Source organism: Aspergillus sclerotioniger (assembly GCF_003184525.1).
Source record: "Aspergillus sclerotioniger CBS 115572 chromosome Unknown BO94scaffold_14, whole genome shotgun sequence".
NCBI lineage: Eukaryota > Fungi > Ascomycota > Eurotiomycetes > Eurotiales > Aspergillaceae > Aspergillus > Aspergillus sclerotioniger.
In genome coordinates, this window is record NW_020291004.1 from 709,895 (window position 1) to 733,220 (window position 23,326).

At 52.6% G+C, this 23,326-nt stretch overlaps 10 protein-coding genes across 10 annotated transcripts; 5 read left to right on the forward strand and 5 right to left on the reverse strand.

Annotated features, from left to right (window-relative positions):
• Positions 1 to 53: 53 nt before the first annotated feature.
• On the reverse strand, positions 54 to 2,417 carry BO94DRAFT_517120 (WD40 repeat domain-containing protein). The gene is made up of 3 exons (XM_025609982.1): positions 2,086 to 2,417; positions 1,127 to 1,853; positions 54 to 1,093 (listed from the first exon to the last, which is right to left on the reverse strand). Exons 1-3 carry the CDS (start codon positions 2,366 to 2,368, stop codon positions 211 to 213), a joined length of 1,893 nt encoding a protein of 630 aa, XP_025467480.1. The 5' UTR covers positions 2,369 to 2,417; the 3' UTR covers positions 54 to 210.
• A 1,091-nt stretch (positions 2,418 to 3,508) lies between these two features.
• On the forward strand, positions 3,509 to 4,773 carry BO94DRAFT_556748 (Rab geranylgeranyltransferase BET4; the record flags this gene model as incomplete). The annotated part of the gene is made up of 4 exons (XM_025613888.1): positions 3,509 to 3,517; positions 3,571 to 3,681; positions 3,737 to 4,325; positions 4,400 to 4,773. The coding sequence occupies 4 exons, from the start codon at positions 3,509 to 3,511 to the stop codon at positions 4,771 to 4,773; spliced, it is 1,083 nt and encodes a 360-aa protein (XP_025467481.1).
• A 644-nt stretch (positions 4,774 to 5,417) lies between these two features.
• On the forward strand, positions 5,418 to 8,980 carry BO94DRAFT_535387 (putative GTPase activating protein (Gyp5)). Its single transcript, XM_025611771.1, has 4 exons — positions 5,418 to 5,922; positions 5,985 to 7,520; positions 7,585 to 8,526; positions 8,573 to 8,980. The coding sequence occupies exons 1-4, from the start codon at positions 5,887 to 5,889 to the stop codon at positions 8,633 to 8,635; spliced, it is 2,577 nt and encodes an 858-aa protein (XP_025467482.1). The 5' UTR covers positions 5,418 to 5,886; the 3' UTR covers positions 8,636 to 8,980.
• A 28-nt stretch (positions 8,981 to 9,008) lies between these two features.
• Positions 9,009 to 9,816, reverse strand: BO94DRAFT_535388 (Dabb family protein). The gene is made up of 2 exons (XM_025611772.1): positions 9,458 to 9,816; positions 9,009 to 9,367 (listed from the first exon to the last, which is right to left on the reverse strand). Exons 1-2 carry the CDS (start codon positions 9,557 to 9,559, stop codon positions 9,155 to 9,157), a joined length of 315 nt encoding a protein of 104 aa, XP_025467483.1. The 5' UTR covers positions 9,560 to 9,816; the 3' UTR covers positions 9,009 to 9,154.
• A 211-nt stretch (positions 9,817 to 10,027) lies between these two features.
• Positions 10,028 to 11,519, reverse strand: BO94DRAFT_624450 (4-hydroxyphenylpyruvate dioxygenase family protein; the record flags this gene model as incomplete). Its single annotated transcript, XM_025617219.1, has 3 exons — positions 10,028 to 10,590; positions 10,647 to 10,811; positions 10,861 to 11,519. The coding sequence occupies 3 exons, from the start codon at positions 11,517 to 11,519 to the stop codon at positions 10,206 to 10,208; spliced, it is 1,209 nt and encodes a 402-aa protein (XP_025467484.1). The 3' UTR covers positions 10,028 to 10,205.
• Positions 11,520 to 12,052: 533 nt separating this feature from the next.
• BO94DRAFT_466265 (uncharacterized protein) lies at positions 12,053 to 13,873 on the reverse strand (the record flags this gene model as incomplete). The annotated part of the gene is made up of 2 exons (XM_025608153.1): positions 12,053 to 12,564; positions 13,300 to 13,873. 2 exons carry the CDS (start codon positions 13,871 to 13,873, stop codon positions 12,053 to 12,055), a joined length of 1,086 nt encoding a protein of 361 aa, XP_025467485.1.
• A 794-nt stretch (positions 13,874 to 14,667) lies between these two features.
• BO94DRAFT_73512 (MRG family protein) lies at positions 14,668 to 16,445 on the forward strand. Its single transcript, XM_025617630.1, has 4 exons — positions 14,668 to 15,000; positions 15,211 to 15,442; positions 15,558 to 15,942; positions 15,995 to 16,445. Exons 1-4 carry the CDS (start codon positions 14,837 to 14,839, stop codon positions 16,204 to 16,206), a joined length of 993 nt encoding a protein of 330 aa, XP_025467486.1. The 5' UTR covers positions 14,668 to 14,836; the 3' UTR covers positions 16,207 to 16,445.
• On the reverse strand, positions 16,416 to 19,221 carry BO94DRAFT_73466 (ARMH3 family protein). Its single transcript, XM_025617629.1, has 7 exons — positions 18,854 to 19,221; positions 18,677 to 18,799; positions 18,534 to 18,614; positions 18,331 to 18,484; positions 18,172 to 18,284; positions 17,789 to 18,123; positions 16,416 to 17,737 (listed from the first exon to the last, which is right to left on the reverse strand). The coding sequence occupies exons 1-7, from the start codon at positions 18,932 to 18,934 to the stop codon at positions 16,684 to 16,686; spliced, it is 1,941 nt and encodes a 646-aa protein (XP_025467487.1). The 5' UTR covers positions 18,935 to 19,221; the 3' UTR covers positions 16,416 to 16,683.
• A 754-nt stretch (positions 19,222 to 19,975) lies between these two features.
• Positions 19,976 to 21,015, forward strand: isa1 (Fe-binding Fe/S cluster assembly protein ISA1). Its single transcript, XM_025611773.1, has 2 exons — positions 19,976 to 20,819; positions 20,892 to 21,015. The coding sequence occupies exons 1-2, from the start codon at positions 20,114 to 20,116 to the stop codon at positions 20,927 to 20,929; spliced, it is 744 nt and encodes a 247-aa protein (XP_025467488.1). The 5' UTR covers positions 19,976 to 20,113; the 3' UTR covers positions 20,930 to 21,015.
• A 755-nt stretch (positions 21,016 to 21,770) lies between these two features.
• Positions 21,771 to 23,326, forward strand: BO94DRAFT_556755 (NAD-dependent succinate-semialdehyde dehydrogenase; the record flags this gene model as incomplete). The annotated part of the gene is made up of 2 exons (XM_025613889.1): positions 21,771 to 23,152; positions 23,206 to 23,326. The coding sequence occupies 2 exons, from the start codon at positions 21,771 to 21,773 to the stop codon at positions 23,324 to 23,326; spliced, it is 1,503 nt and encodes a 500-aa protein (XP_025467489.1).

Here is a 23,326-nt window from a genome sequence, read left to right on the forward strand (position 1 = left end):
AGCTTGAGTCAGGCAAGACGCGCTATTGATGCACGAACCCCGATCCGAAAATGATCGGCGCCGTGGTCCAGTCTATTAGTATTAGGTAGGTTCAACTCTCACCGAAGCATAACAATACAGACAGGATGTACATCGTACCCTGGCACCATAATGATACTGGAGCCATTTCGGCGGGCTAATCAATAGTAACGATGGGTGCCCCTGCTTCTATCAACGAATGATCTCGTCCCCGAGGATCTCCAGCCCCTCCAGCCCCTCAAGAATCCCACTGCCTCCCAGGGGCCCGGCCACAACAGCCGTGCCTCGCTTGGGCCCGCTCCACACCTCATGAAACTTGACGCTTTGATCGCTGGAAGCCACGATGATGCACCCTTCTTGTACCGTGCGAGAACACCAGAGACCCCCTTCTTTGGCTCGGGGCTGTACAACTGCTCGACCGGCACTTCGTCGACTGGGCTCACTCCGACCCGGTCCGGCTAATCGGTCGTGCATCACCCCGGATGTAGAGGACTGATCTTCGCGATCCGCGCTTCGGTCTTCGCTGTCATGGGGGCGGCCGGGATAGCTCACGGCGCAAAGCGCACGCCCGCAGTCAACCAGCAGGTCATTCTCAGGGCTGTCCCAGCTGCTGCCATGCGGTCCCCAGGGAATCGCGGCGATTTGCGCACAGCTCGGCCAGGCAAACACTGCGATGCGGAACGGATGCTCGGGCTGTGCGAATCCAAATGTAGCCACGATTTCCCGCCGAGTTCGGCTCCAAATCAGGCTGGTCACCTGGGCATATACATTGATCGTGGCCAGACACGCGCCGGTCGGGGCATGGTAGAAATGAATGGCTCGGTCGTTTGATCCTCCGCCGGTAGCCAAGAGAGACGGTTGCCAAGGGGCAAATGCAATCGCCTTGACTGCAGCGCCATGGGGTAGCCGATGCCTTTGCCGGTTGGATGGGACCAACACTGTTCGATCACCCCCAGTGATCAGCGACCCAGTATGGTTGAGAAGAGCGGATGACAGTGGCTTTGCGCAGGAAAACGCCCAGGGTGGGAGAAGATGACTGATGAGGCTGCGTCGTCGGAAAAGCCGTTTGCTAGCACTCGCGGCAAAACAGGAAAACGTGCTTGTACACTCTGTCCCCTCTGACTGATGCGATTGATGCGACGGACAGCCCTGGGATGAAAGCTTGTATTCCCGTGGAGGCAGAATATCATGAAGGTCGAATAGCAAGCAGCAATTGTCATTTCCTCCAGTTGCAAGATAGGATCCGTCCGGGGACCATGCAATGCCACAGATCTGCTGCGTGTGTGCTGAGATCTTGGCGAGTAAGATCATGGCTCCATGCCAGTCGTATTGATCCGCGTCTTCACCATCGGGCCATTCCACGGAGTAGTACCATATATTACCAAGATCATCACCTACGGCGAGATCTTCGACGTCCACCTCGACGTTGCGGAGTCTCTCCGATAGTCTCCGAGACTTGGTCTGTCTGAACGCCAGGCAAGTGATGGAATCAGGGTGGCTGATTTCGAATCGTACCTCGGGCTCCAACGTGCTCCAGAGACATAACATGCCAGACTGCCTTCCAACGGCCAGAATGCTTTTTCTGCCATTCTCAGAGGAAAATGCTAGTGATGTCACATAGTTTGAGGGATGTTGATCGCTAAGAGGTGGATGTTGTACACCCCAATCCTCAGACCACAAGTAAACACGGTGGCCGAGACCCACAGCAAGCACGCCAGAAATGGAGGAGTATGCAAGTGTCGAACAATAGAAGTCGTCCCGGAGTAGGGGGGCGTCGAGAATGCGGAATGGACGGTTCGGGACTACTCTCTCATCCTCTTTCGACACAACCATCCCTATGAATATTTTCAGCAGTTGTCATTGACGATCCCATATACTGTAAGACACCCGAAATATTGAGGAGGACAAATGGGGGTGCTCGTGAGTAGCCTTACTAGTCGAGGGAATAAAGCATATGTGAGAAAGACACGATGTATATCTCCAACGAAACGATAGGACCTTCTACCTCCTGCATAACAAAGGGCTCATAGGCTACGAACCAAGCCTGCTCAAGGAGCATACACTTACACTGATGCTTTTCGGCTCGCTTCCAGGCATTATCTTTCCAAACAAAGGGGGCGAATCGCTCGTAGTCTGGAGAAGACGGGCTCGGCAAGGACTCAAGCAGAGGCCAAAGCTTGCAGTTTTTCAGCAGTCTCCTTGCTGGGTCAATGTTCAAGGCGAGCGCCACCCTGGACTTGTGTTTCTCACGCTCCTCAGTCGAAGCAATTTGGGGCAGAAACTTGGCGGCAAACATCGGAGCAGTCGTTCCACTCGCAAACTGTCCGCCCGAACCATTGGGAGTCGCCATTGACCGTCGGCCTAACGCAGCCGATGTTCCTCCCACGTTCCAAACTGCCCCATGACTGACCTGCCGAGAGACATCTCTTGAACCACGGGGAAAATCGCTGCCCGTAACGGCTGGGTCGATGACCAGGTGAGGGCCGTAGTGAGTACTGCATATACGGTCTGATGTTATCCTCGGGGCGCTTCCATATCTCCGAAAGCGCGTGGGCATAAATGGGTCCTCTTTCGGCGAGCGCTGACGTAGGATTTTCTCTTCCGGAGATAATTCTCGGGGGCTCCTCCCTATCCGGAAGGGCGTTGATGCGTTGCTGTTGGATTCTCGCCTGGGTATGAACCTATCTGGCAAGATTGGGCCCTTCAGCTCGGTGTCAGGAGTGCTGAAGATGATAGGGTTTCTGATTCTCTTATAGCTTCTTCTGACTGGCGCTAAAGAGTCAAGACGGGCGTGGTTTGTTGCCGGTGGATGATTTGCATCACTGATTGACTCGAAGCTTCTGGCTGTCCTGCGCGGCGATTGAGGGACATGTTTGTCGTCATTGTTCTTGTCCTTTGTTTTTCCTGCAGAAGGAGTGTGTAGGTTAAGTTTGGAATGAGTGACAGGCGCTAGGTGTGATAGAGGGTTGGCAGTGGGGTATGTGGATGTCACCGATTTGCCTATTCGGATGAGTGACTTGAAGGAAGGAGGATCTGGAAAGACATTTGCATCTTCTAGAATAGAGCTTTCCATTGACTTTATTGCTGTGCAACCCATTGCCCACCGGCCTTCACCCCCTAGTAGACCGACAACCGGTCACTACTCGAATGTATTAGTGTATGTCAGCGTGTAGATGTGTCTGTTGATAGAAAGAATGAACATGTGAATCTTATCGATGCACGGCCATGCTTTAGAGATAACACAATAGTCGGTAACATGGCCAATGGATGCCTGGAAGATGGGAACCGAAGAGTGGGCGATCCGTGTCGCGATGACCGGGGAAGTATACAGCACGTGACTAGTCTAGATTGGGAAGGTGGCTGCGGCTTCCCCGTTCAGGCAACCGCTTCAACTCGGCCGGCTTATCGATAAGTCCCTCCTCCTCCCCTGACTCTGTGAGCCCATTGTCCAGTGTCCACTTCTCACGCTCACATTCAAGATATCATTGGCATGGCTGCCGTAATGAGATCCTTCCCTTAGACTTTTGCACTCCTTCACTGACCGCTAGGCAGCATGGGATTCCCCGCTACTCGCTCCAAGCGGAGCGGACCGAAGAGGGTCGTCAAAAAGAGCTTCATAAGATCGAGAAATATCGCGAACTCGACCAGTCGGTCCGTGAAAAGGTATGCTATGTATGTAATCAGTCTATCACACATGTTGGCTAACCATAGTGATAAGATCGCTGAACACCAATATACACCAGAAATTCTACAAAAAATAAGCGAATTACTGACCAGCAACCCGGAATACTACACCGTGTGGAATTATCGACGCCAGGTTTTGCGAAGTGAGTTTTCGCGAGCCGCATCAGATGGCTCAGGTGAAACTGCTACTGCCCAGATTTCCACTCTGATCAAGAATGATTTACTGTTCTTGGTTCCCCTTTTGCGTAGCTATCCCAAGTGCTACTGGATATGGAACTACCGTACCTGGCTTCTGGATGAAGCCAAGCGTCTGCTCCCAGTACCTGTTGCGCAGAAATTCTGGCAGGAAGAACTGGCCCTGGTAGGGAAGATGCTTAGTTTAGACAGCAGGAACTTTCATGGTTGGGGTTACAGACACTTTGTCGTGGAGACGCTACGAGAGCTCAAGTCGGAGGAGCAGGAAGGGAAGCAGATGACCCAAACAGAGTTTGAATATGCAAAGAAGATGATCGGCGCTAATCTCTCCAACTTTTCGGCCTGGCACTATCGTACGAAGCTCATCCAGCGCTTGTTGTCCGAGAACGCGGCTAGTGATGAGGAACGAAAGAAAATGCTCGATGATGGTACGTCACTCTTTGGTCTCTGCGTGGCGTGGAGACAGCGTACGAGTATGCGTGTTGACATATCATATTGGCAGAACTGGACTTGATCCATCGTGCCCTGTGCGACCCGTATGACCAGTCATTGTGGTTCTATCACCAAAACCTGATGTGCACCTTCGATCCATCGGTAGCGGATCAGACGCTGGCACCGAAGTTGAGTGATGCGGAGCGTTTGGATTATCTCCGACACGAAATCGACGAGATTCAGGAAATGCTGGATGGGGCGGAAGATTGCAAATACATCTACCAAGCACTGATCGATTGTACTATGTTGGCGTGGAGGGTAGAAGGAAGCGCGCCCAGTGGGGAATCGAAGACGAAGGTGATGGACTGGCTGGCGGAATTGAAGAAGCTGGACCCGCTGCGACTTCAACGGTGGCTGGATTTTGAACAGTCGCTCGGGCGCTGAGACGATCATCCCTTGCCTATGGATATGTATAGTAATCTATGGGCGCCATCTGCGGGGAGATTTTTGCTTGTTTTGAAAGATTGTCCGATCTTGTTTTGTTGTTTGCTTTTTCTTGTGCCATGCTGCTGCGGGTGGTGGACATGGCAAGTTGATGGCTCCAACTGTCTATCTACTGTCGTGGACTCGTAGTACTCCGTAGTGGGACCAACCATCGGGATGGATTTTGTTGGTGAGTTTCAGAATAACAGGGGGTCACGGGAATGTTTGCCGACTCGGGGGAATTGGAAGTGAATGGCCAGGAAGAATCCCCCCGAATAGTTCGTCTGGCAGGAACTAATCATTATTCTTCCGACCCCAAAATAACCTGAAGGGCTGACGAAGAAAGAAGCGTCACTTAACCGCCTGCCAGCCAACCTGCCTGCCTCGCCATCCAACCGAGCCCCCCCAGCAGGTTGTAGTCTAACACCAACACTAAGGTGATAGCTAAGAGGCTAAGGAAGTAGTCGGGCTAGTAAGCACCTGCCAGTCGCGTTAGTTAAGGGGGAAGGCAACATCCAAAATCACGGGGTCGGGCCTCGCTCATTCGCCAAGCTCTTCTTCCAGCTGCTTGCCAGGGGATCGCTTTAGTGTGTCTCTGTTTCTCCGTACTACTGTTAGTCTCTTCAGCAACCGTCAACTCTCCTCCTTGTTGTTGTTGTTGTTGCTACTGCTGCTGCTACTGCTTGGGGTTCATGCTGCTGACGGGAAAAGGAGATACCATCTTCCCATTATTCATTCTTCTAGATCCATTGCGGGCATCTCCCCTGCCAGTCCCGTGGTACAGTCCGGAATTCCACCCGCTGGCTCTGGGTCCATTCCATCCATCCCATCGTATCCAACCTCCCCCCTTCCTCCTCCATATTTCGCCTATTGAACGACGGCCTGCGGCTTCCGCTCAACACACCCGCTCTCCTTTGTCCTCCTCTTTCCCTACAATGGAATAATTGTTGGTCTGTCTTCGTCCACCATCCCGAACTTCGTTTCTTCCGCCTCGCTTGTGCGGATCGGAACTTGGATTGAAGAAACCAGCTGGTTTCTCATAGTTGGCGCCCTCCCAGGTGGTCGGGTTCCAACATGTCTTCCACACGGAACAGCGGAGACTACGAAGGAGTAAGCTCTTCCGATTTTCACACGGCGGCCATGAAGAAAAACTCACCACCTCATCGCATCAGGATTCCTTCGATGATGCCCCCGAATCCCCGAACCTGCACGGCAGGCTGAGTGTTTCCATCCCTCAGAGCTCTTCCACCCGGTCTTTGACAGACAGCCCTCCCAGCGGATCGAATGTAGCGACACCTCAATTGACGGAAGCTCCCCCGCTACCCACGCCTTCTCACGAGGATCACGAGACGGCCGAAGACACCGATGATGATAGCGTAGGCGCACAATCGGAAGCGGAGGATACCCCTCCCAAACAAAAGCTGCAGAAATCCCCTCTTTTGACCGCACATCGACTATCCACAACCTCTCTCGACGACGTCAATCTTGCCAGCAGCAACAAGGATGACGAATCGATCGAGAACCAGCATTTGAGCCAGGAGCTCAAAGCTGGCGCCCCTCCACTACCTTCGAGAGATTCCACGTCGTCCCAGGGAGTATCTGGCAATGCTCCTCCCGCAAAGGACCCAGCTCCTGTTGCGCCGCCTCCTCCGCCTACTCGATCATTTACCAGCCCATTCGCGTGGCTTTCCCGAAGCTCGTCGGGTGGAAAAGACACCAAGTCCCCGCCAGCACAACCACGTCGGAACACGGCTGCGTCCATCTCAACGATATCGAGCAATGCGGATTTGGCGGGTCGACACCACAATGGGGAAGACGCGGATCGGAGGCCTAGACGCAGTAGTCTGAAGGACCAGTTCAAACAGCTGAGGATGCGGGAGGAAGGGCTAGCGTCGGATTACGACGAAGTAAGCGTTGCATCGGGACGTGCAAGCATCAGCCAGCCCGCCGGAAGCCCTCCACCCAGCATCCCGGAAGAAGGAGAGAATGGCATCGCAGTCGCGACGTCGCCGCCCAGTGGAGCAGCGACCGTCAATCCCAACCTTGCTCCGGGCACCGTTGCTGGGATTTCAACCTCTGCAACCGATGCGTCTGCACCGGTGGACTGGGAGCTCTGGCAGCAACTGGTCAACAATGGCGCTCAAGCGCTGAAGGGAGCAAACTCGAATGATTTGAACGCCGCTATCAAACGAGGGATCCCGCAGACTATCCGGGGAGTGATCTGGCAGGTCCTGGCTGACAGCCGAAACCCCGAGCTCGAGGAAGTTTACCGGGAGCTTGTTGCCCGTGGCACAGATAAGGAAAGGCAGCGTACCCCCAATGGTACCATCAATGGCGCTGGAGACAAGGACTCCGCAGCTTCTTCCTCCCGCTCATCCGTTCGCTCGGAACGTTCTGCATCGCTGGCCCGTTCTCTCAATGGCTCACCAAGCCCTTCTCACGAGGTGGACCCCGAGAAGCTGGCTAAGGAGCAGGCCGGGAATGAAACAGCTCGCAAGAAGAAAGCCAAGGAGGACGCGGCCGCGCTTCTGAAGTTGGAAAAGACTATCCGTCGTGATCTCGGTGCCCGCACGAGTTATTCACGTTACTTCGTGTCACAAGGTAACCAGGAAGGGCTGTTCGGACTCTGCAAGGCATACGCCCTCTACGATGAGGCGGTGGGGTATGCTCAGGGAATGAACTTCATTGTTATGCCATTGCTATTCAATGTAAGGACCTGACCCATTCACGAGAATGTCGAGAACATTATCACTGATGCCGATCTCACATTAGATGGACGAGGCCGAAGCATTCACGCTCCTCGTCAAGCTCATGAACCAGTACGGGCTGCGGGAGCTGTTCATCCACGATATGCCAGGTCTCCACCGTAGCTTATATCTATTCGAACGTCTGCTGGAGGACGTGGAGCCGGCTCTCTATTGTCATCTTCGGCGGCGCGGAGTGCCGCCACAGTTGTACGCCACTCAATGGTTCCTGACTCTTTTCGCCTACCGATTCCCTCTTCAGCTGGTTCTCCGCGTCTACGATCTCATCTTTGAGGAAGGCCTTGAGAACACCATCTTGAAGTTTGCCCTGGCTATCATGCGCAGGAATGCGGACACGCTGCTGGGTATGAAGGACATGGCGCCGTTGACGACCTTTTTGAAGGAGCGCTTATTTGACGTGTACATTGATAAAGCACCCTCTGCGTCGTCTATCTTGGAGTCTGGTTTCTTTGGGAGCTCAGGGGCTGCGGACAAGGAAGTCTACCGGGCCGACATTATGGTCCAGGACGCTTGTGCCATCCCGCTCGAGCCTGAGACGATCCGTGCCTACACGGTGGAATGGGAGGAGAAAGAGCGAGCTGAAAAGGAGCGCGAACAGGAGCTCGAACACCTTCGCCACACGGTTGCCTCCCAGAGTGCCCGGATTCGACTGCTGGAGGAGCAAGCCGAGGCGTCTGACAAAGAGCATGTGCAGCTTGCATCCGAATTGGTGCACGTCAAGGTGGAGAATGAGGAACTGATGGACATCAACGATGCGATGAAGCTGCAGGTCAAGGAACTGAAGAACGTTGTGGACAAGCAACCGGCGGAGGTGGAAGAGAAGCTGCGGACGGAGATGGAACGCATCATGCAGCGCAACGTCGAGGTTCAGAATGAGAACCGGTCAATGGTGGAACAGATGGCGGAGATGGAGAAGGAGCTGGTCGAGGCAAAGATGCAATGGGCCGAGGTAAGTGTCACCAGTCCCTTCAGGAGGATCCGTCTGACAAGCGCAGATTCACGACGAACACGAGAACCTGAAAATGAAATGGAGCGATCTCCGCAAGGCTCTCAACTGAGCTGGATGTAGATATATTCTAACCTGAGTTTAGCGGGTGTTGCCTGGCTTCGCTGCTTGCTGCTTTCTTTCCTCGTCCGGATCGTCGATGATTTAACTTGTCTGTACATTTAAGCGGCTGGCACGAGGGGCCTTGTTGGGTAATTGTATTTCGACCAAGGCTCATGGCGAGGACTATGTTGTTAATTGTATTATGTTTTTCTGCAGCGAGCCGGGCATGATCCTGGTTTCTCCCTCGTGCTGTGATATTCTTCTATATGCGAAATAGCATGCATGTCGTGTATACCAAGTTACTTTGTATACCATGATGAATAGACCTTACCAAAAAGCCAAATCACAATTAGACCCATCCATCCTGTCACTTAATACCATCATTCATCAAAATAATCACCACAATCAATTTCTCCACGTAGAATATAAATCACAAGAAGAGAACCACACCCCATCCACATCCACATCCACATCCACATCCACAACCTCCCCCCTAACAAAGACACAAAATGAATGAGAAATAAAAAACCTAAACCACACTCTCAAAAAACGTCGTCAACTTATCCGTCCTCACCGGCCCCACAACCGCCTTAAGCGCCTTATGCGCCTCACACTGCTCATCATAATACACCATATCCTCTAGACTCGCAAACGTCGTCTTCACCGAAAGATTGAATCCCTGGTTTCGCTCATCGGGGAATGATGCCCCTGCTGCTGTGTTGAGGATGTAGGGTTTTCCGTCCTGGGCCCATTTGTGAGTATGGTTTGGCATCCAAGTTTGTTGCATGTGGGGGAAGGTAGGCGGGGGGATGGGTAAGGGGGGAGAGGGTACTTTAACAGCAGTTTTCGCCAAAACCTTATACTGATCTAAAACGCGATCGCGATCCGCCTCATTGGGGATTTTGAATAGAGTGATGCGTTCGATAGGGGCCATTTTTCGGGGGAGGGTTGAGAAGGTGCGGAGCATTGGGTTGAGAAGGTGGACGGGGAGAGAGGGAGGGATTTATGTCAATGCTTGTGGGTGAAGTGATGGGGAGGATTGCGGGGTTGGGGGAGGGAATGACGTGAGATTGTTAGTCCGTGGGAAAGTAAGTAGTAATGTGTGTAGAGTGTGGGTAGAGGGATTGGAGGAATTGTTGTTGGAGAACAAGGGGGAGTGTGTTGGGATCAACTGTAGGGAAGGAAGGTGTGCTCTCTGTATGGAGCTCGGGTTCCGACGGATGTCGGATGAGGGATGGATGGATGGATGGATGGGTTCCCTCGGATGTGGTGCGGGTGGGGATATTACGGAGTACATACTACTGTGGGGATACTGGGTAGAGTGGTTTATTGGATTCTTTGGGGTGAGATTGGTTGTATGATCGATCGATTGATTGATTGATTCAGAAGGGAGGTATGAGTTCTGTGAATGAGATTCGCATTGATCTGTTTGTCCGTAGTGTACTAAGTAGAAGGTATGCATGCATCTAATCTGCAGGATGACAAGCGGAATATTTCCTCGTGCCAATTCCGCCCGGGTATAACTTTTCTCGGGAAGTTGAAGGGCGGAATCGTGGACCATCGGCTGCTCGTCTGCTCGACTACCAATTCCGCCGGAGCGCTTGCTCGCGCTCATACGCCTCAAAGAGACACTTGAAGTTGCCCGCGCCAAACCCACCAAAGTTGTTGCGTTGGATCACCTCGATAAACATCGTCGGCGAGTCCACGACGTGCTTCGTGAAGATCTGGAGCAGGTATCCCTTTTCGTCAAAGTCAACCAGGATATGCAGTCTCTGCAGCGTGTCGATATCTTCGTTTAGTTCGGGTCCACTGTCAGAGAGTCTCCGTCGCAGATCGTCGTAGTACTCATCCGGCACGCGAAGGAATGCCACGCCGCGTTCCTTCAGTCGGGTGACGGCCGTGATAATATCATGGGTCCGGAAGGCGATGTGCTGGACACCAGCGCCGTTGTAAAATTCAACGAATCTATCAGGTTGTAAGCCCTGCCCTGTGGTCAATTCCCGGCTAATGGGCACGCGTACTCCTCGATCTGTGACTGCCTTTTCCCCTGAGCTGGCTCGTTCAGAGGCATTTTGATTACTTCGTTAGGCGAGGCGACGACAACAGACCGCATGGCTGAATATTCACCACACATGCCGGCATCGTCCACGGTCCAATATCGGTGGAAGTCGAGACAGTCTTCGTAGCTGCCAGTATGCTTAGCCTTGACCGACGAAACACAGAAGAGCTGCGTACTATTGAACGGCTGGATCAACACCGTTCCACGGCTGATTGCCAACGCAGTGGTCGATCTCGATGAATCCGATCTTTGGCAGTTGCTGATTGAGGGGATCTCGATCTGTTAATGCCTTGTAACCGGGCAGAAACGGGCCCGAGTACCGCTGACGATTAATCAGGGAATGCACAGTGTCTCCGTAAGTCCCGATCGTGGCCAGGGCGAGGGCACCTTTCTCACCATCGTGCTGTATATGAGGAGGGGTAATCGAGGAAGCACCGTGATCAACTGCTCTCTTCCAGACGCTCTCCACGTCGCCTTCAATCTGGAATGCCACATCCTTGACCCCATCCCCGTGTTTGGCCAGGTGGTCATGAATCTCCGCCAAGGCGCGTCTCTCATCTTCGGGAAGATCGTCTCGTTCCGTCTGGGTTAGAGCGCGGACAGGCGAGGTGAGAACAAAGGAGGTGGCATTGTTAGAGACCACGTAGGACACTATGTTTTGAGAGCCGGTCTCAGGGCCTCGGTATGCGACCTGTTCGAATCCCATGCGTGTGACATAGTAGCTCGCCGCCTGTTTGGCGTTGCCAACGTACCAAGCGATGTGATCAAAGCCCACATACTCTGGGCCTAACTTGGAAGGGAAGATGTCTTCTTTCAGCTGCTCCAGGATAACCATGATGAGATAGTTGAGTGAAGCTGGCGTGTATCGCTCATACAAGGTTGTCGAAACCGGATCAGAATCTCAGACCGAGCACAATAAATAGTCCCAAGGCTCCGTAAGAGTTAACCTCATGCCTTCCTTCCTGCCTCAGAAAGACCATTCAGTTCGTTGAGTTCCGGATTTCAAACCCTTCCTTGCTGACCTTATTGGGCGACGGCTAATTGCCTCGATCTCTCTGATCAACAGCATGTTGTGGTCGATCTATATATCAAGCTTGTATGCGAGATCAACTCCCACCACCGCCTGTGAATAAACCGGGCACAAAGTTCAGCCATTGACACCGGTATGACTCGAAATCCCACGATCGGCGCTGAAAATTTGATAAGAACCATGGTTGCCTCCATGATCGGACCAGCGCGGGCAGATTAGGAGTCCGAATCTCAACCGACAGATTTCTGAATCCAGTCCAATGCCCATAACCGGTTTGTGCAGCGCAAACTGCCAAGGAACCTCCAATCTTCGGGCTTCGATTCGCAATCGACTTTCCCTCAAATGTCATTGACAGGCTCCGGCCTGCTCTTGAAGAAGATCTTGTACTTTACGACCTCGACGATCTCCAAATCCTCGCTGTCGTCAGCAGCGCTTGATTCCTTCTGCCTCCGCTGCACAAGGGCAAGTGGCTGTGGTAGTTTCTTCACCTCCCCAGTCATTCGCTGGTATCGTCCAACGTACAAATAGACTCTCTTCATCCATTTCGTGTCGTCTGGTGTCGTGAACTGTGGCGAGTAGTCCGGGAACATGAGTTTGCCGATTGGCGTCTCGAACACGGGAGCAGCATTAGGATCGTGAGGGCCATCGGGCGATGATATTGTAGACTGGTTGCTATCGCCGTTGTCTTGCGAAGGGATATTGATTGTGCCTTGGAGTTCGAGGAGAGCGAGGCCGGAGGGGGTTTGCAGAAGCTGGGGAAGAGGGTTGTTTACGCGTGTGGGCGAATTGGACGCGCGAGGGTGGAGGGGAATCGACGGCATTTTGGGGGATTTCGAATCGAAAACGGCTCCTGAAAAAAAGACTTGTTTGAGCCCGTGCTTTTGGAGCGTCAAAAAGATATGGAGCAAGAACGCGAGGGAGAGGGGGTCGGGTTTCGCGGTGGAAGGTTTGAAAAGGCGAAATTAGCGCGTCACGCCAATAATCTCGTATCTTATCGGCATTTCCCTTTCGGGATGTTGGCATGGAGCTGCCCAGTCGGTCTACGGAATTTCCAGAGATATACAACGATAAAAGGGTTGTACTGCAACTGGAGTTGCTATCATCATAGAAGGCTTCTGACATCTAATATCGAGGAAAATAGTAAGAGGACAAGATCGGGATTTAATCTTTAAAGCGCCCTGATTGTGGTCCAATCGTGGAACGAAGTTCCCTCGTTCTGTCTATCCTTTATAATCCAAAAGCCAGGCGTCAAGTTCGCCTAGATCATGATGTCCGCGCGGTTGATGAGTAGGTTCGGACTATCTGCCTCTAACCAAAATATCGAGTGATCGTGGCTTAGCAAGCGAAGAACTGTTGTTCTCGAGAATACATATGATCTCGTGCAAGAAGAGGTGCTTTGGTCTGAATTTGTACGAGCTTCATACCGCACAACTATAGTTCATCCTTCGGCCAAATGTACCAGTGCGCATCACCGTAGCGAGCTATTTGGCCATGCCATTAGTCGTGGCACTTGAGCGGGCCGAGAGGAGGCAGAACCAATCTTGGAATATCGATGCATTTGTCAGCTATCGAACTTAGCTTTTACGATAGCAAGCATCCTCCAAATTACTCAGACCTCGGATGGCTTCGACCACCATGTCTTCGCCGCTTGTGCCGGCGGGGCCCTGCATTTTACCGTAGCGCAGGTCGCTCAAGTCACCGACGGTGTTGTTGAGATTAGATAGGATTAAGGTTGCCTTCTCGTCCATCTCAGCAACTTGGCGTTCAATGTCCGAACATGCCTTCTCCATGGCGTCCAGGAGACTGGAAGCCGAATGATAGTCGGAGGTAGAGGATGTTTGCCCAAATAGCTGAACATCCATATCCATTTCTCGCTGGTCATTGGACGTAAGTCCATCGACGCCAGTTTTCGCGATGGACTTGCGGAGCTCTGCTTTTTGGCTCTCTCCTTGACGGACTTCTTTGTCGATGTTCCCATTGACTAGATCCATGTCATGTTCCCGGAGCTCTTGCAGCTCGCGGTAGAGCGCTCTAATATGCGGGTGAGACCGCAGCCGCTTTGGAAAAAGCTCCGTAAATTTCTGCAACGATATGAGCGTTGGCAGCGGAGCTGGAGAGAGCAGGAAATTGCTCAGAATGGAAGATTCGGTAGGCGCCATGGTGGTTCAATGTGAATCCACAGGAAGAGGGAAAAGTAGTGAATTGATTAGAGCCTCGATCAAGTTGGCCTAATTCTTCTAGGCTCTCTCTCCCTTTTTCTCGTCTTCGGAGTATTGTTATTCTGTCGCTGCTGTGTTACCTTCAATGGGGATGAATCGCGTCTTGCGCCGATCAACTTACGAGGACCGAGGTGGCGGGAGTTGGACTTGACAGAAAATAGAGCAGCAGGCTTAAGTTCGCCGAAGCGGAAGATTGTAGTCAGAAGATAGCAAAAGTGGAATAAGAGGATATACGGAGTGGTTAGTGCTGGATGGAGAGAGATAGATAGATAGAGTGTGTAAGGAAGAAAGACGGCGGCGGGCCAAAGCCATTAGAACTAGTTAGGAAAGTTCGTGACTTGCCCTTTTGGACGCGTTCCTCCATCCAGTCGATCCGCTTCCTCTTCTTGTCCCAACACCGCGACATCCTTGGATCCCTCACCACTTCGCTTTCTGCATCCTCTTCTGGCCATTGAATTATTCTCTTGGATCGTGTGTGAGCCTGCTATCGTAGCTAGCCATCAATTCATTGTGAGACTGCCAGTATCCCGTCCCTATCGGACATTCTGACCTTGACTTGATCTAACCGACTATCTTATGAGGAGATTCAGGCTTCTGATAAGCTGGATTTTGTGCCGTCTGGGGGAAATTGCATCTGTCGCATCGTTCCTCGGCGTGTGCCATCGTATTTGCTGTCTTGTTCGGCGGTTTTCAAATTCTTGACCACTTTGCTGCACGTGCTTGTCAGCAAAAAGGACTCGACTGGGCTTTAAATACCAGTATCCTCGAGCCACACCGAGCTTTTGCTCGGATCTTCTCCCTATCATCTTGCTAGAGTCTGGGGCTGGTGATTTCCACGCCTTTGACGGCAGTCTTACCCCTCATTGACAGCAAACATCCCTTGATCTACCACTTCATCTCAAAATGGCTCCTGCAAGCCATATGACCTACCAAAAGGACGAAAAGGTCCTCTGCTTCCATCATGAGATTCTGTACGAGGCCAAGATCCTTGACCTGAGGCACACGGACCCTGAAGACCGCAAGAGTCCTTTCGAGTACCTGGTCCACTACAAGGGCTGGAAGAACACGTACGTCTGATCCCGTGTCACCATCATCTTATCGTCCATATTGGTTCTACTGCCTCCTTGTTTATGGTGAGATCTTATCTACAGACTCTCCTTGACAAAATGACTCGTTTTCCTTATCCGTTCGCTCCTGTTGATGATGCCACCGTTATTCCAGACCGGAGAGGTGTCCTGCTTGGGCTTAATTCACTGACATTGTCTTGGTCTTTTTAGCTGGGATGACTGGGTGCCCCAAGATCGCCTCCGTAAATTTACGGAGGAGAATAGGGAGCTGGCCACGACGCTTCGTCGTGAAGCAGAGGCTGCATTCCGCCAAAAGAGCACCAAGGCCTCCGTCAAGAAGAGGGGAGGCTCCGACCGCAGCTCGGCCCGGGGCAGCGAGGAAAGGCAAACCTCCGTGCCTGGCCGCGGAACCAAGAGAGCTCGGGACAACGACATTGAAAAGGCAAGTCGGCTGCAATCATTGCCTCCAATTTTCCCTGCAGCCCGTCACACTGCCAATGGCGAGCGTATAGGGGGCATGCACACATCAAGGCCACATACTGACTGTATCACCGCAGGAGGAGAGCTTTTACGTGCGGCCATCAGTAAGAATTGTAATGCCGGATAATTTGAAGTCTCTTCTAGTGGATGATTGGGAAAATGTCACCAAAAACCAGCAAGTCGTGGCCTTGCCTGCCAAGTCTCCGGTCAATCAAATTCTCGACGACTACGTCAGAGAGGAGAAAGAAAAGCGCACGAGCTCGGCTGATATGGACGTGCTCGATGAAGTAGTCATGGGAGTACGCGAGTACTTCGACAAAGCACTTGACAAAGTTCTTCTGTACCGGTTCGAACGCGAGCAATACCGGGCTCTCCGCAGAAAGTGGGAGGCAGGATCGGGCGACTATGCTGACAAAGGGTCGGTTGACATCTACGGCGCCGAGCATCTGACTCGCCTGTTCGGTATGTGTTTCCTCCCTCTTCAATCCACTCTTTTACTAAAGAAGTCTTCCAGCGACCATGCCCGAGCTCATTGCTCAAACGAATATGGACCTCCAGTCCACAAACAGACTCCGGGAGGAGCTATCAAAGTTCACCATCTGGCTGAGCAAGAACTCGGGCAAATATTTCGCCACGAGATACATGACTGCAAGCAACGAATACATTGAAAAATCGCGCGGTGTTCCCAACCCCAATCCAGGGACTGCCACATCGCGTTTAGTCTGAACTTCGAGAAATGTATCACGCAGCTCACTTATGCATCGTTAAATTTGTCTTTCGTCTTCAAGCATATCATTATTCTCTTTCGTTGTCCCCTTCTTCTTCTCTAGTTCTTTCGCGTTGACTGGCTTGGGCTGCGATATATGGTTAGCAGCGAGAACGAGGCTGTTTTTATGTATGCTATGGCGACAATGCTTTTACTGTAACATCAGGATAGAATTGGAATCAGATGGCGAAACCATCCTCTCCCTTATTCTTTGTTTCTTTCGGTCCCCGTGATCAGCTCAGCTCATTCTGTCCAAGCAGCAGATACAAAGAGAAGATGACCATACAAAACAACCCACCAGAGGTATAATTGAGCACAACTAGCAAAAAAAGAAGTACTACGAACTAACCACCAGCACATCTACAACACTGTACCGAGCAACACAAACAAAGCTACAAAGCCAAACAACAACAGCACAACAACCCAACTGAACAGACTCACACAACCAACCCCCTCGCATCGTCAACGGCACACCTAGCCGCCCGCTTCAACTCGGTCTTCCAATCCGCTTCACGATACCTCGTCCAAGCACTCAGTCCCTCAGGTGGCTGAATACTGAGCGTCTCGTACCCCTGCTTAATAATGCGATGAACCTCTCGCGGACTCAAATGCTTCTTGAGATTCGCCGGCACGGGCGCCGCCTCGCCGCCGGCATCTGGATTCTGATCCGGGACGAAAAGTAGCGTGTAGAAGTGGGTGGAGACGGAAATCAGGGTATCGATTGCGGCAACGTGGACGTCCTTGCTGGATGGGTCTGCGGAGGTAGAGGTCTTGAAGTTGTAGACGTCGCGGAATCGGGTGATGATAGGGCCGGTTTCGACGAGCTTGTAGAAGAGGTCGTCGTAGGAGAGGGGATCAGGGAGAAAGGTGTCGCCTGAGGAGACGCAGAAGGCGATGAGGTTGATGAGGGTTGTGGTGAGAGTGGTGGTGTGGGGGTTTGTGGTGAGGTCCGGGGCATAGGTGGTTAGGAAGCGCATGAGGGAGAGGAGGGTGCGCCAGAGTTCGGACCAGTGGTAGGGGAGGCGGATTTTGTTCATGGAGAGGTAGGTGAGGAGGCGGAGGAGGATGGCGATGCAGTGGCTGTAGAGGGTGACGTCGAGACGACGGCGGAGGTTGTGGGTGAGGGTGTCGATGAGGATGTCGAAGATGGTGGTTGCGAGGACCCGGTCGCCGGGGACGAAGGGGAGGTAGGGCTGGCGCTGGCGGCAGAGTCGCACTTTGCGCTTGCTTTCTTCGCTGCAGATTTGCTTGCATAGTGTGCTGTCTTCGGAGAGGATGCGCAGGGTGAGGAGATTTAGCTCAGCGTAGTGGGCGACGCGGGGGGAGCGGTAGGCGTGTTGCAGGAGGTAGGAGGTCAGGGAGAGGAAGGAGGCAAATGGGGTCTCTTCGTTGTCCTTTTCGGGGGCGGCGCTGATGAGATGGTAGCCGAAGAGCTTGTTGGCGTTGATGAAGTCGTAGGTGGCGAGGAGGATAGATGCTTGCTGTGCCGGACTGGTGTCGTTAGTGGGGACGTGATGGCTTAGGGGGTGTGGATAGGCTTACAGCGCGGCAAAGAGATCTTTGGCCTCTTCGATAGTGGGTGCGGTGGCCTTCTCTTTCTTCCCTGGGGAAAGTACGCCGAGTCCGAAATACATCAGGGTCCCGATCAGTGTCCAGCCCTCTGGGGAGTCATCTTGCACTGCGACATAGCCGTTTCTCAGGGCGCCACAGGTAAGACCGACCCCCTTGGCGATTTTTTGAATGCTGGACTCGTTGACAAAATCGTCGAGCCGCAGTTGGTAAGGATTCTGGAATTCGAACTTGTTGTAGTTTGCCAGCAAACCCAGAAGAGCGAACGGCTCAAACACTTGCATCGGAGTATCGGTTTCTTGAATAAACTTTGCACATGTTAGTTTGCATATGGGAATGTCTGGATGGAAACATACCTTCATGAGAGAAGGAAACAGGTCCCGGTGCGTGAAATAGGAGACCAGGCTCGTCTTGTATGCGCCGCCTGTCATTGCGATGGCGGTCCTGATAGCTTTGAGCCGGAGATCATCTAAGGTTGTTAGTAAACGTGAATCAGTTGTCAACAGGGCACTTACAGCTGCTGCTGTTCCGGATGATGCCATCGAGGACGGCGACAAAGTTCGAGATAACATGGTCCACGTCGTCGAGACCAGCAAGAACGGTGATGACATCCGAGCTGGGATTGGTGTACTTCTTTTTCAAGACGCATGCTAAGAAGACCGTCAAGGTCTGGTCACTCTTAGAAATTGATTGGAAACCGTAGAGTCAGTGCACGTACCTCCAGTGCATATGAAGCCGCAGGACTGGATGCAGACGAAGCCTCGCGGATTGCACGAGCAAAGAGCTGCTGGGTTTGAATCTGATAAGCAGTTAGCAAATGCCGCCATCTTAAAGATGCGATAACGAAAATGGCAGGCCGACCTGCAAGTTGAGGGTCTCATCCGGACTGAGCTGGTCTAGGACCGCATTAAGCCGGGTACGATCAGGAGGCAGCAAGAAGAATTCCCTCCAAAACCCCTCGGATGGCTCTGCATAGTCGGTGGTCTATGAGGGGATGTCAGCTGGGGGGTTATCACGGAGCGGGACTAAGGCACACACTTGGAATAGGTTCTCGTATAGTTGCACGATTTTAGGCTTGAAGGTTTCGGGTCTACTTTGTTGGGTTAAGGGGGATTCCATTGCGTTCGATCGAATGTTGGGCGGTCAGCATAGAACATGAGATGTCTGCCAGCATCGCAGAAGGGGAGTCAAAGAGCCCGCCTGGGAATGGATAAGGAGCCGATGATGGGAGGGACCGAGTGACGGTGTCCAGACTGTCTCTCCTAGTCTTTGGGTCCCAGCTGTCGCCGTCTTATTCGACCACTCTTTTACGGCCTATTCGGGCCAGCCCACTTCCAGCCACTCTCACTCAGCCTAAGGCCTCCACGACCTCTGCTCCCCAGCCACAGCCCCCCCGCGCCACGGTCGCTTGGATTGCGCGATGCACGAGGGTCCAGACTTTTGTAGTTCTATCATTGTCTTTAATCTAGGAGTTGTCGTGCTATTTCCCAAGGATGACAACATTTGTCCCTGCGTGTTGGACTAGATGACATAATCAGGGGCATGTGAAGTCGGGCCATGTGGCATCTTCAATGACCCTTGTGTAGATATTCTACATAGTAAAGTCCGCTGTCTCCATACTGAAAACAGGCAGGGTGCTTACCCAGCTTCCAAATTCCCATCGTAACAGATATACGAGGAAACAGTGATACTCATGCCCGTCTGGAAGGGCATGCCTTCTGATGCTCATCGGGTCCTCTTTGTCCCCTCGATAGGAATTGGTAAAAATAGTTCATTGTTAAGCCATCGAACAAGACAGAAACCCATTAGTCATTGTTGGCGCCTGAGGTACTCAGGCAGCCGTGTTAGTCAGACGGTGAAGTGAAGGCAACCGTCCAATCACGGAAGCGGAGAATTAATCGTCGACCAAGTCGGCTTCATGACAAGGGTAGGAAACGGGATTTCTGCATGATCACTGGGCCACTGGGGCCATTTAGATTGCCACGGGCAGTTCCCCAACATTTGGGGCTCGATCAGGCGTTCGCTCAGGTGCCAGCAGTGGCGCCACCGTGATTGTGTAGAAACACCTGCACGCTGATTGGCTGGCCGGGAGGTGGCCCTGGGACCTTTTAACCGACCGCCGGCAGTCTTCCATCCCAAACAGTCTCAACTTCCGACTCCCAGCAATCTTCACCCTCCCATCGTTTCCTCTAATTCAGCGACGACACGACGCTTAGATTCCATGAGATTTCACTCTCCCATTACCTCTACTACCGCATAGAGTACCTGCTTTCATCATCTACCTCACATCACAATAAGATGTCGCTCTGCAAAGCTACCATGCCGTCTCCGGTGACATCATCCGCCACGATTCTAGGCTGGTTGAGACAGTCGTCCACCAGACGCTCAGCGCAGACCTCTCGTCTGTTCTCTTCATATGGAAATACCCACCGCTCCTCGAAGCGTGATATGCAGACTGCTACCGCCTACCGTCCACACTCGCTGCCCACCTCTTTCCCGCCGCCCCGGAGCGGCGGCACCGACTCTTCCATCGCCGCAGACTTCCCTTCATTTCGCGAGATGAGCCAGCCCCAGATGCCCGGCCAGGAAGGATTTTCCAACTTGAGCCTCAGAGAAAGCGAAGCCCAGAAGTCCAAGCCCGTCGAGACCACCTCCACCGCCCCTTCAACCACCACAGCCAAACCCACCGAAAAGCCCCGCCGGAAGCTGCGTGCCAGGAAGGCCGCAATGAAGCTGACTCCTGTGGCGATCGAGCAGCTTCGCAAGCTCCTATCACAGCCCGACCCCAAGCTGATCCGAGTCGGTGTAAAGAACCGCGGCTGCTCCGGACTCGCCTACCACCTCGAATACGTGGAAAAGCCGGGCACTTTCGACGAGGTGGTGGAACAGGACGGCGTTAAGGTCCTCATCGACAGCAAGGCTTTGTTCAGCATCATCGGCAGCGAGATGGACTGGCTGGAAGACAAGCTGAGCAGGAGATTCGTCTTCCGCAACCCCAATATTAGTAAGCATCTCATCCTTTCGCCCGTGGGAGGCCCCGGGCAACGAACGGTTACTAACGGCGCAACTTTTACAGAGGAACAATGCGGATGCGGCGAATCCTTCATGGTATAATTTCTCGATCGGAACGAGATTTAATGTGTTCTTCATATTATACGGATGATTGTATGGGTTTTCGCGTTTGTGCATTGGCCGGCGTTTGGTGGGCGGATTTCATGGATTCGGACAATCCTTCTTTTTACATTGCTGGACATACATTATTGATTCCCGGGCTAAGACCCACTACTGTGCAATACATCATTTACTTTGTTACTGGGTTCTGGATCTGGCCTCTGGTCGATCCGATGAAGTTTTATTCTTTGTGCGGGACAGGAATTATGCCTCGAATTTCGCCAGCGACACACACACACACACATACACATCACATGGTCCTTCAACTCTTCTTCATCGCACCCCAGACCAGGACATTTCATTCATCAAGGCAGCTCCATCTCAAGCGCCTGGAATAACCTCATCCAACACAATCAGTGTATTCATAAAATGACCATGAACAATGACAAAATTTCACTCCACTAGTACTACCTAGCAACCCGTAGGACTCCAACGTATGGATGTAAACCCGCTATTTACTAAACCTTTATCTTATCCCCGCAGCGTAACAATCGCATCGCATGCATCCGAGCACGGAGCACGTACCTCGGGATCCCACATCCGAGCCGATATCCCACCGATCTGATCTCGGATGACATGCCCGATCCCTGCTACTTGCTCGGCTTCCTCACAAGCCTACCTATCGGATAGCATACAGACTTACGAGCTGATATTCATATCATCGAAATGGAATAACGATCCCAATACTTTAGCCCCCCGCCATGTCGTAACATAATATCAATAGTAGTTCTTATTGCAGTTCTACCATCAACTACTTAGCTATAATTACATCTATCATTTCATGATGACCTCCACCTTCGCAGCCCAGTTAATTGACCCCAGTCTATTTGTGGAACGTGCCTACATCAACGGAAAATGGGTCTCATCTACACCAGCATCTACGAACGTATTCAGCGTGTTGAATCCAGCTACCGAGACCATCATCGGCACGTGTCCTGAATCTACGACCGAGGATCTCGACCTAGCGATTCAGGCAGCGACAGATGCCTTTCCGGCGTGGAGGTCTCTTTCAGGTCGACAGCGGGGGCGGATTCTCCGTTGGGTGTATGATCTTCTTGTTGAGAATAAAGAGGATCTGGGACGGTTTATCACAGCGGAGAACGGTAAAGCGAAGGGGGATGCTGAAGGGGAGGTGCTCTTCGCGGCGAGTTTCTTCGAGTGGTTTGGAGAGGAGGCGCCTCGGGTGTACGGGGACGTGATTCCGCATAGTACTTCGGGGAGTCGGGTTCGGGTGCTTAAGGAGCCGGTTGGGGTGTGTGGGTTGATTACGCCGTGGAATTTTCCGTTGGCGATGGGGGCGAGGAAGATTGCGGCGGCGTTGGCGGCGGGGTGTACGGTTGTGGTGAAGTCAGATGGGGTGACGCCGTTTGCGTCGAATGGATTGGTAGTGTTGATGGAGAGGGCCGGGGTGCCGGCGGGCGTGGTGAATGTGGTGACGGCGTTGGAGAATACGCCGGTGCTTGGGCGGGGGTTGTGTGAGGATGAGAGGGTGAGGAAGATCTCGTTTACCGGGTCGACGAGGGTGGGGAGGTTGTTGATGAGGCAGGGGAGTGGGACGTTGAAGAAGTTGAGTTTGGAGTTGGGGGGGAATGCGACGTTTATTGTGTTTGATGATGCTGAGGTGGAGGTTGCGGTTGCGAGTGCGTTGGTGAGTAAGTTCAAGGTGACGGGGCAGACGTGTGTTTGTGCCAATCGCATGTTTGTGCAGGAGGGCATCTATAATCGGTTCTGTGAGCGGTTGGTTGAGGAGGTTGCCAAGTTTCGAGTTGGGGATGGTTTGGAAGATGCGGCGGTCACGCATGGACCGTTGATGAATGGAGTGGGCAAGGTTGAGGAGCTGGTTGGAGATGCTGTTGAGAAGGGGGCCAAGGTGCTTCTTGGAGGGAAGCGGTTGCTGTCGATGGGGAAGAACTTTTATGAGCTGACCATTCTGGGCGATGTTGATGATACGATGCGGGTGACGGCGGAGGAGATCTTTGGGCCTGTGGCGGCGTTGAGCAAGTTCTCGACGGAGGATGAGGTCGTGCGGAGAGCCAACAACTGCGAGGTCGGATTGGCGTCCTATGTCATGACCTCGGATCTGGCTCGCTCGCACCGGGTGTCGGAGAGATTGGAGGCTGGAATGGTGGCGATCAACATGGGGGTGATCTCAGATGCCCCAGCACCGTGAGTTTGGTGGTTTTCTTGCTGGAGAATGAATGCTTACTGACACTGTGCAGGTTTGGTGGAGTGAAGTACTCGGGCGTGGGTCGGGAGGGCAGCAAGTATGGGATTGAGGACTATATGAACATCAAGATGGTGGTCACTGGAGGAATTGATCCTGTACATACTTCGTTGTGA

Coding starts and splice junctions, on each gene's coding strand:
- BO94DRAFT_517120 (XM_025609982.1), bottom strand. CDS start 2,368: ATGGCGACTCCCAATGGTTCGGGCGGACAGTTTGCGAGTGGAACGACT. Junction 1,854..2,085: donor GCGAGCCGAAAAGCATCAGT/GTAAGTGTATGC, acceptor AAATATTCATAG/GGATGGTTGTGTCGAAAGAG. Junction 1,094..1,126: donor CATCAGTCAGAGGGGACAGA/GTGTACAAGCAC, acceptor TTTTGCCGCGAG/TGCTAGCAAACGGCTTTTCC.
- BO94DRAFT_535387 (XM_025611771.1), top strand. CDS start 5,887: ATGTCTTCCACACGGAACAGCGGAGACTACGAAGGA. Junction 5,923..5,984: donor ACAGCGGAGACTACGAAGGA/GTAAGCTCTTCC, acceptor TCATCGCATCAG/GATTCCTTCGATGATGCCCC. Junction 8,527..8,572: donor CAAAGATGCAATGGGCCGAG/GTAAGTGTCACC, acceptor TGACAAGCGCAG/ATTCACGACGAACACGAGAA.
- BO94DRAFT_535388 (XM_025611772.1), bottom strand. CDS start 9,559: ATGGCCCCTATCGAACGCATCACTCTATTCAAAATCCCCAATGAGGCG. Junction 9,368..9,457: donor TGGCGAAAACTGCTGTTAAA/GTACCCTCTCCC, acceptor AAATGGGCCCAG/GACGGAAAACCCTACATCCT.
- BO94DRAFT_73512 (XM_025617630.1), top strand. CDS start 14,837: ATGGCTCCTGCAAGCCATATGACCTACCAAAAGGACGAAAAGGTCCTC. Junction 15,443..15,557: donor GGGACAACGACATTGAAAAG/GCAAGTCGGCTG, acceptor GTATCACCGCAG/GAGGAGAGCTTTTACGTGCG. Junction 15,943..15,994: donor GCATCTGACTCGCCTGTTCG/GTATGTGTTTCC, acceptor GAAGTCTTCCAG/CGACCATGCCCGAGCTCATT.
- BO94DRAFT_73466 (XM_025617629.1), bottom strand. CDS start 18,934: ATGGAATCCCCCTTAACCCAACAAAGTAGACCCGAAACCTTCAAGCCT. Junction 18,615..18,676: donor ATGAGACCCTCAACTTGCAG/GTCGGCCTGCCA, acceptor ACTGCTTATCAG/ATTCAAACCCAGCAGCTCTT. Junction 18,285..18,330: donor CATCCGGAACAGCAGCAGCT/GTAAGTGCCCTG, acceptor TAACAACCTTAG/ATGATCTCCGGCTCAAAGCT.
- isa1 (XM_025611773.1), top strand. CDS start 20,114: ATGTCGCTCTGCAAAGCTACCATGCCGTCTCCGGTGACATCATCCGCC. Junction 20,820..20,891: donor CTTCCGCAACCCCAATATTA/GTAAGCATCTCA, acceptor CAACTTTTACAG/AGGAACAATGCGGATGCGGC.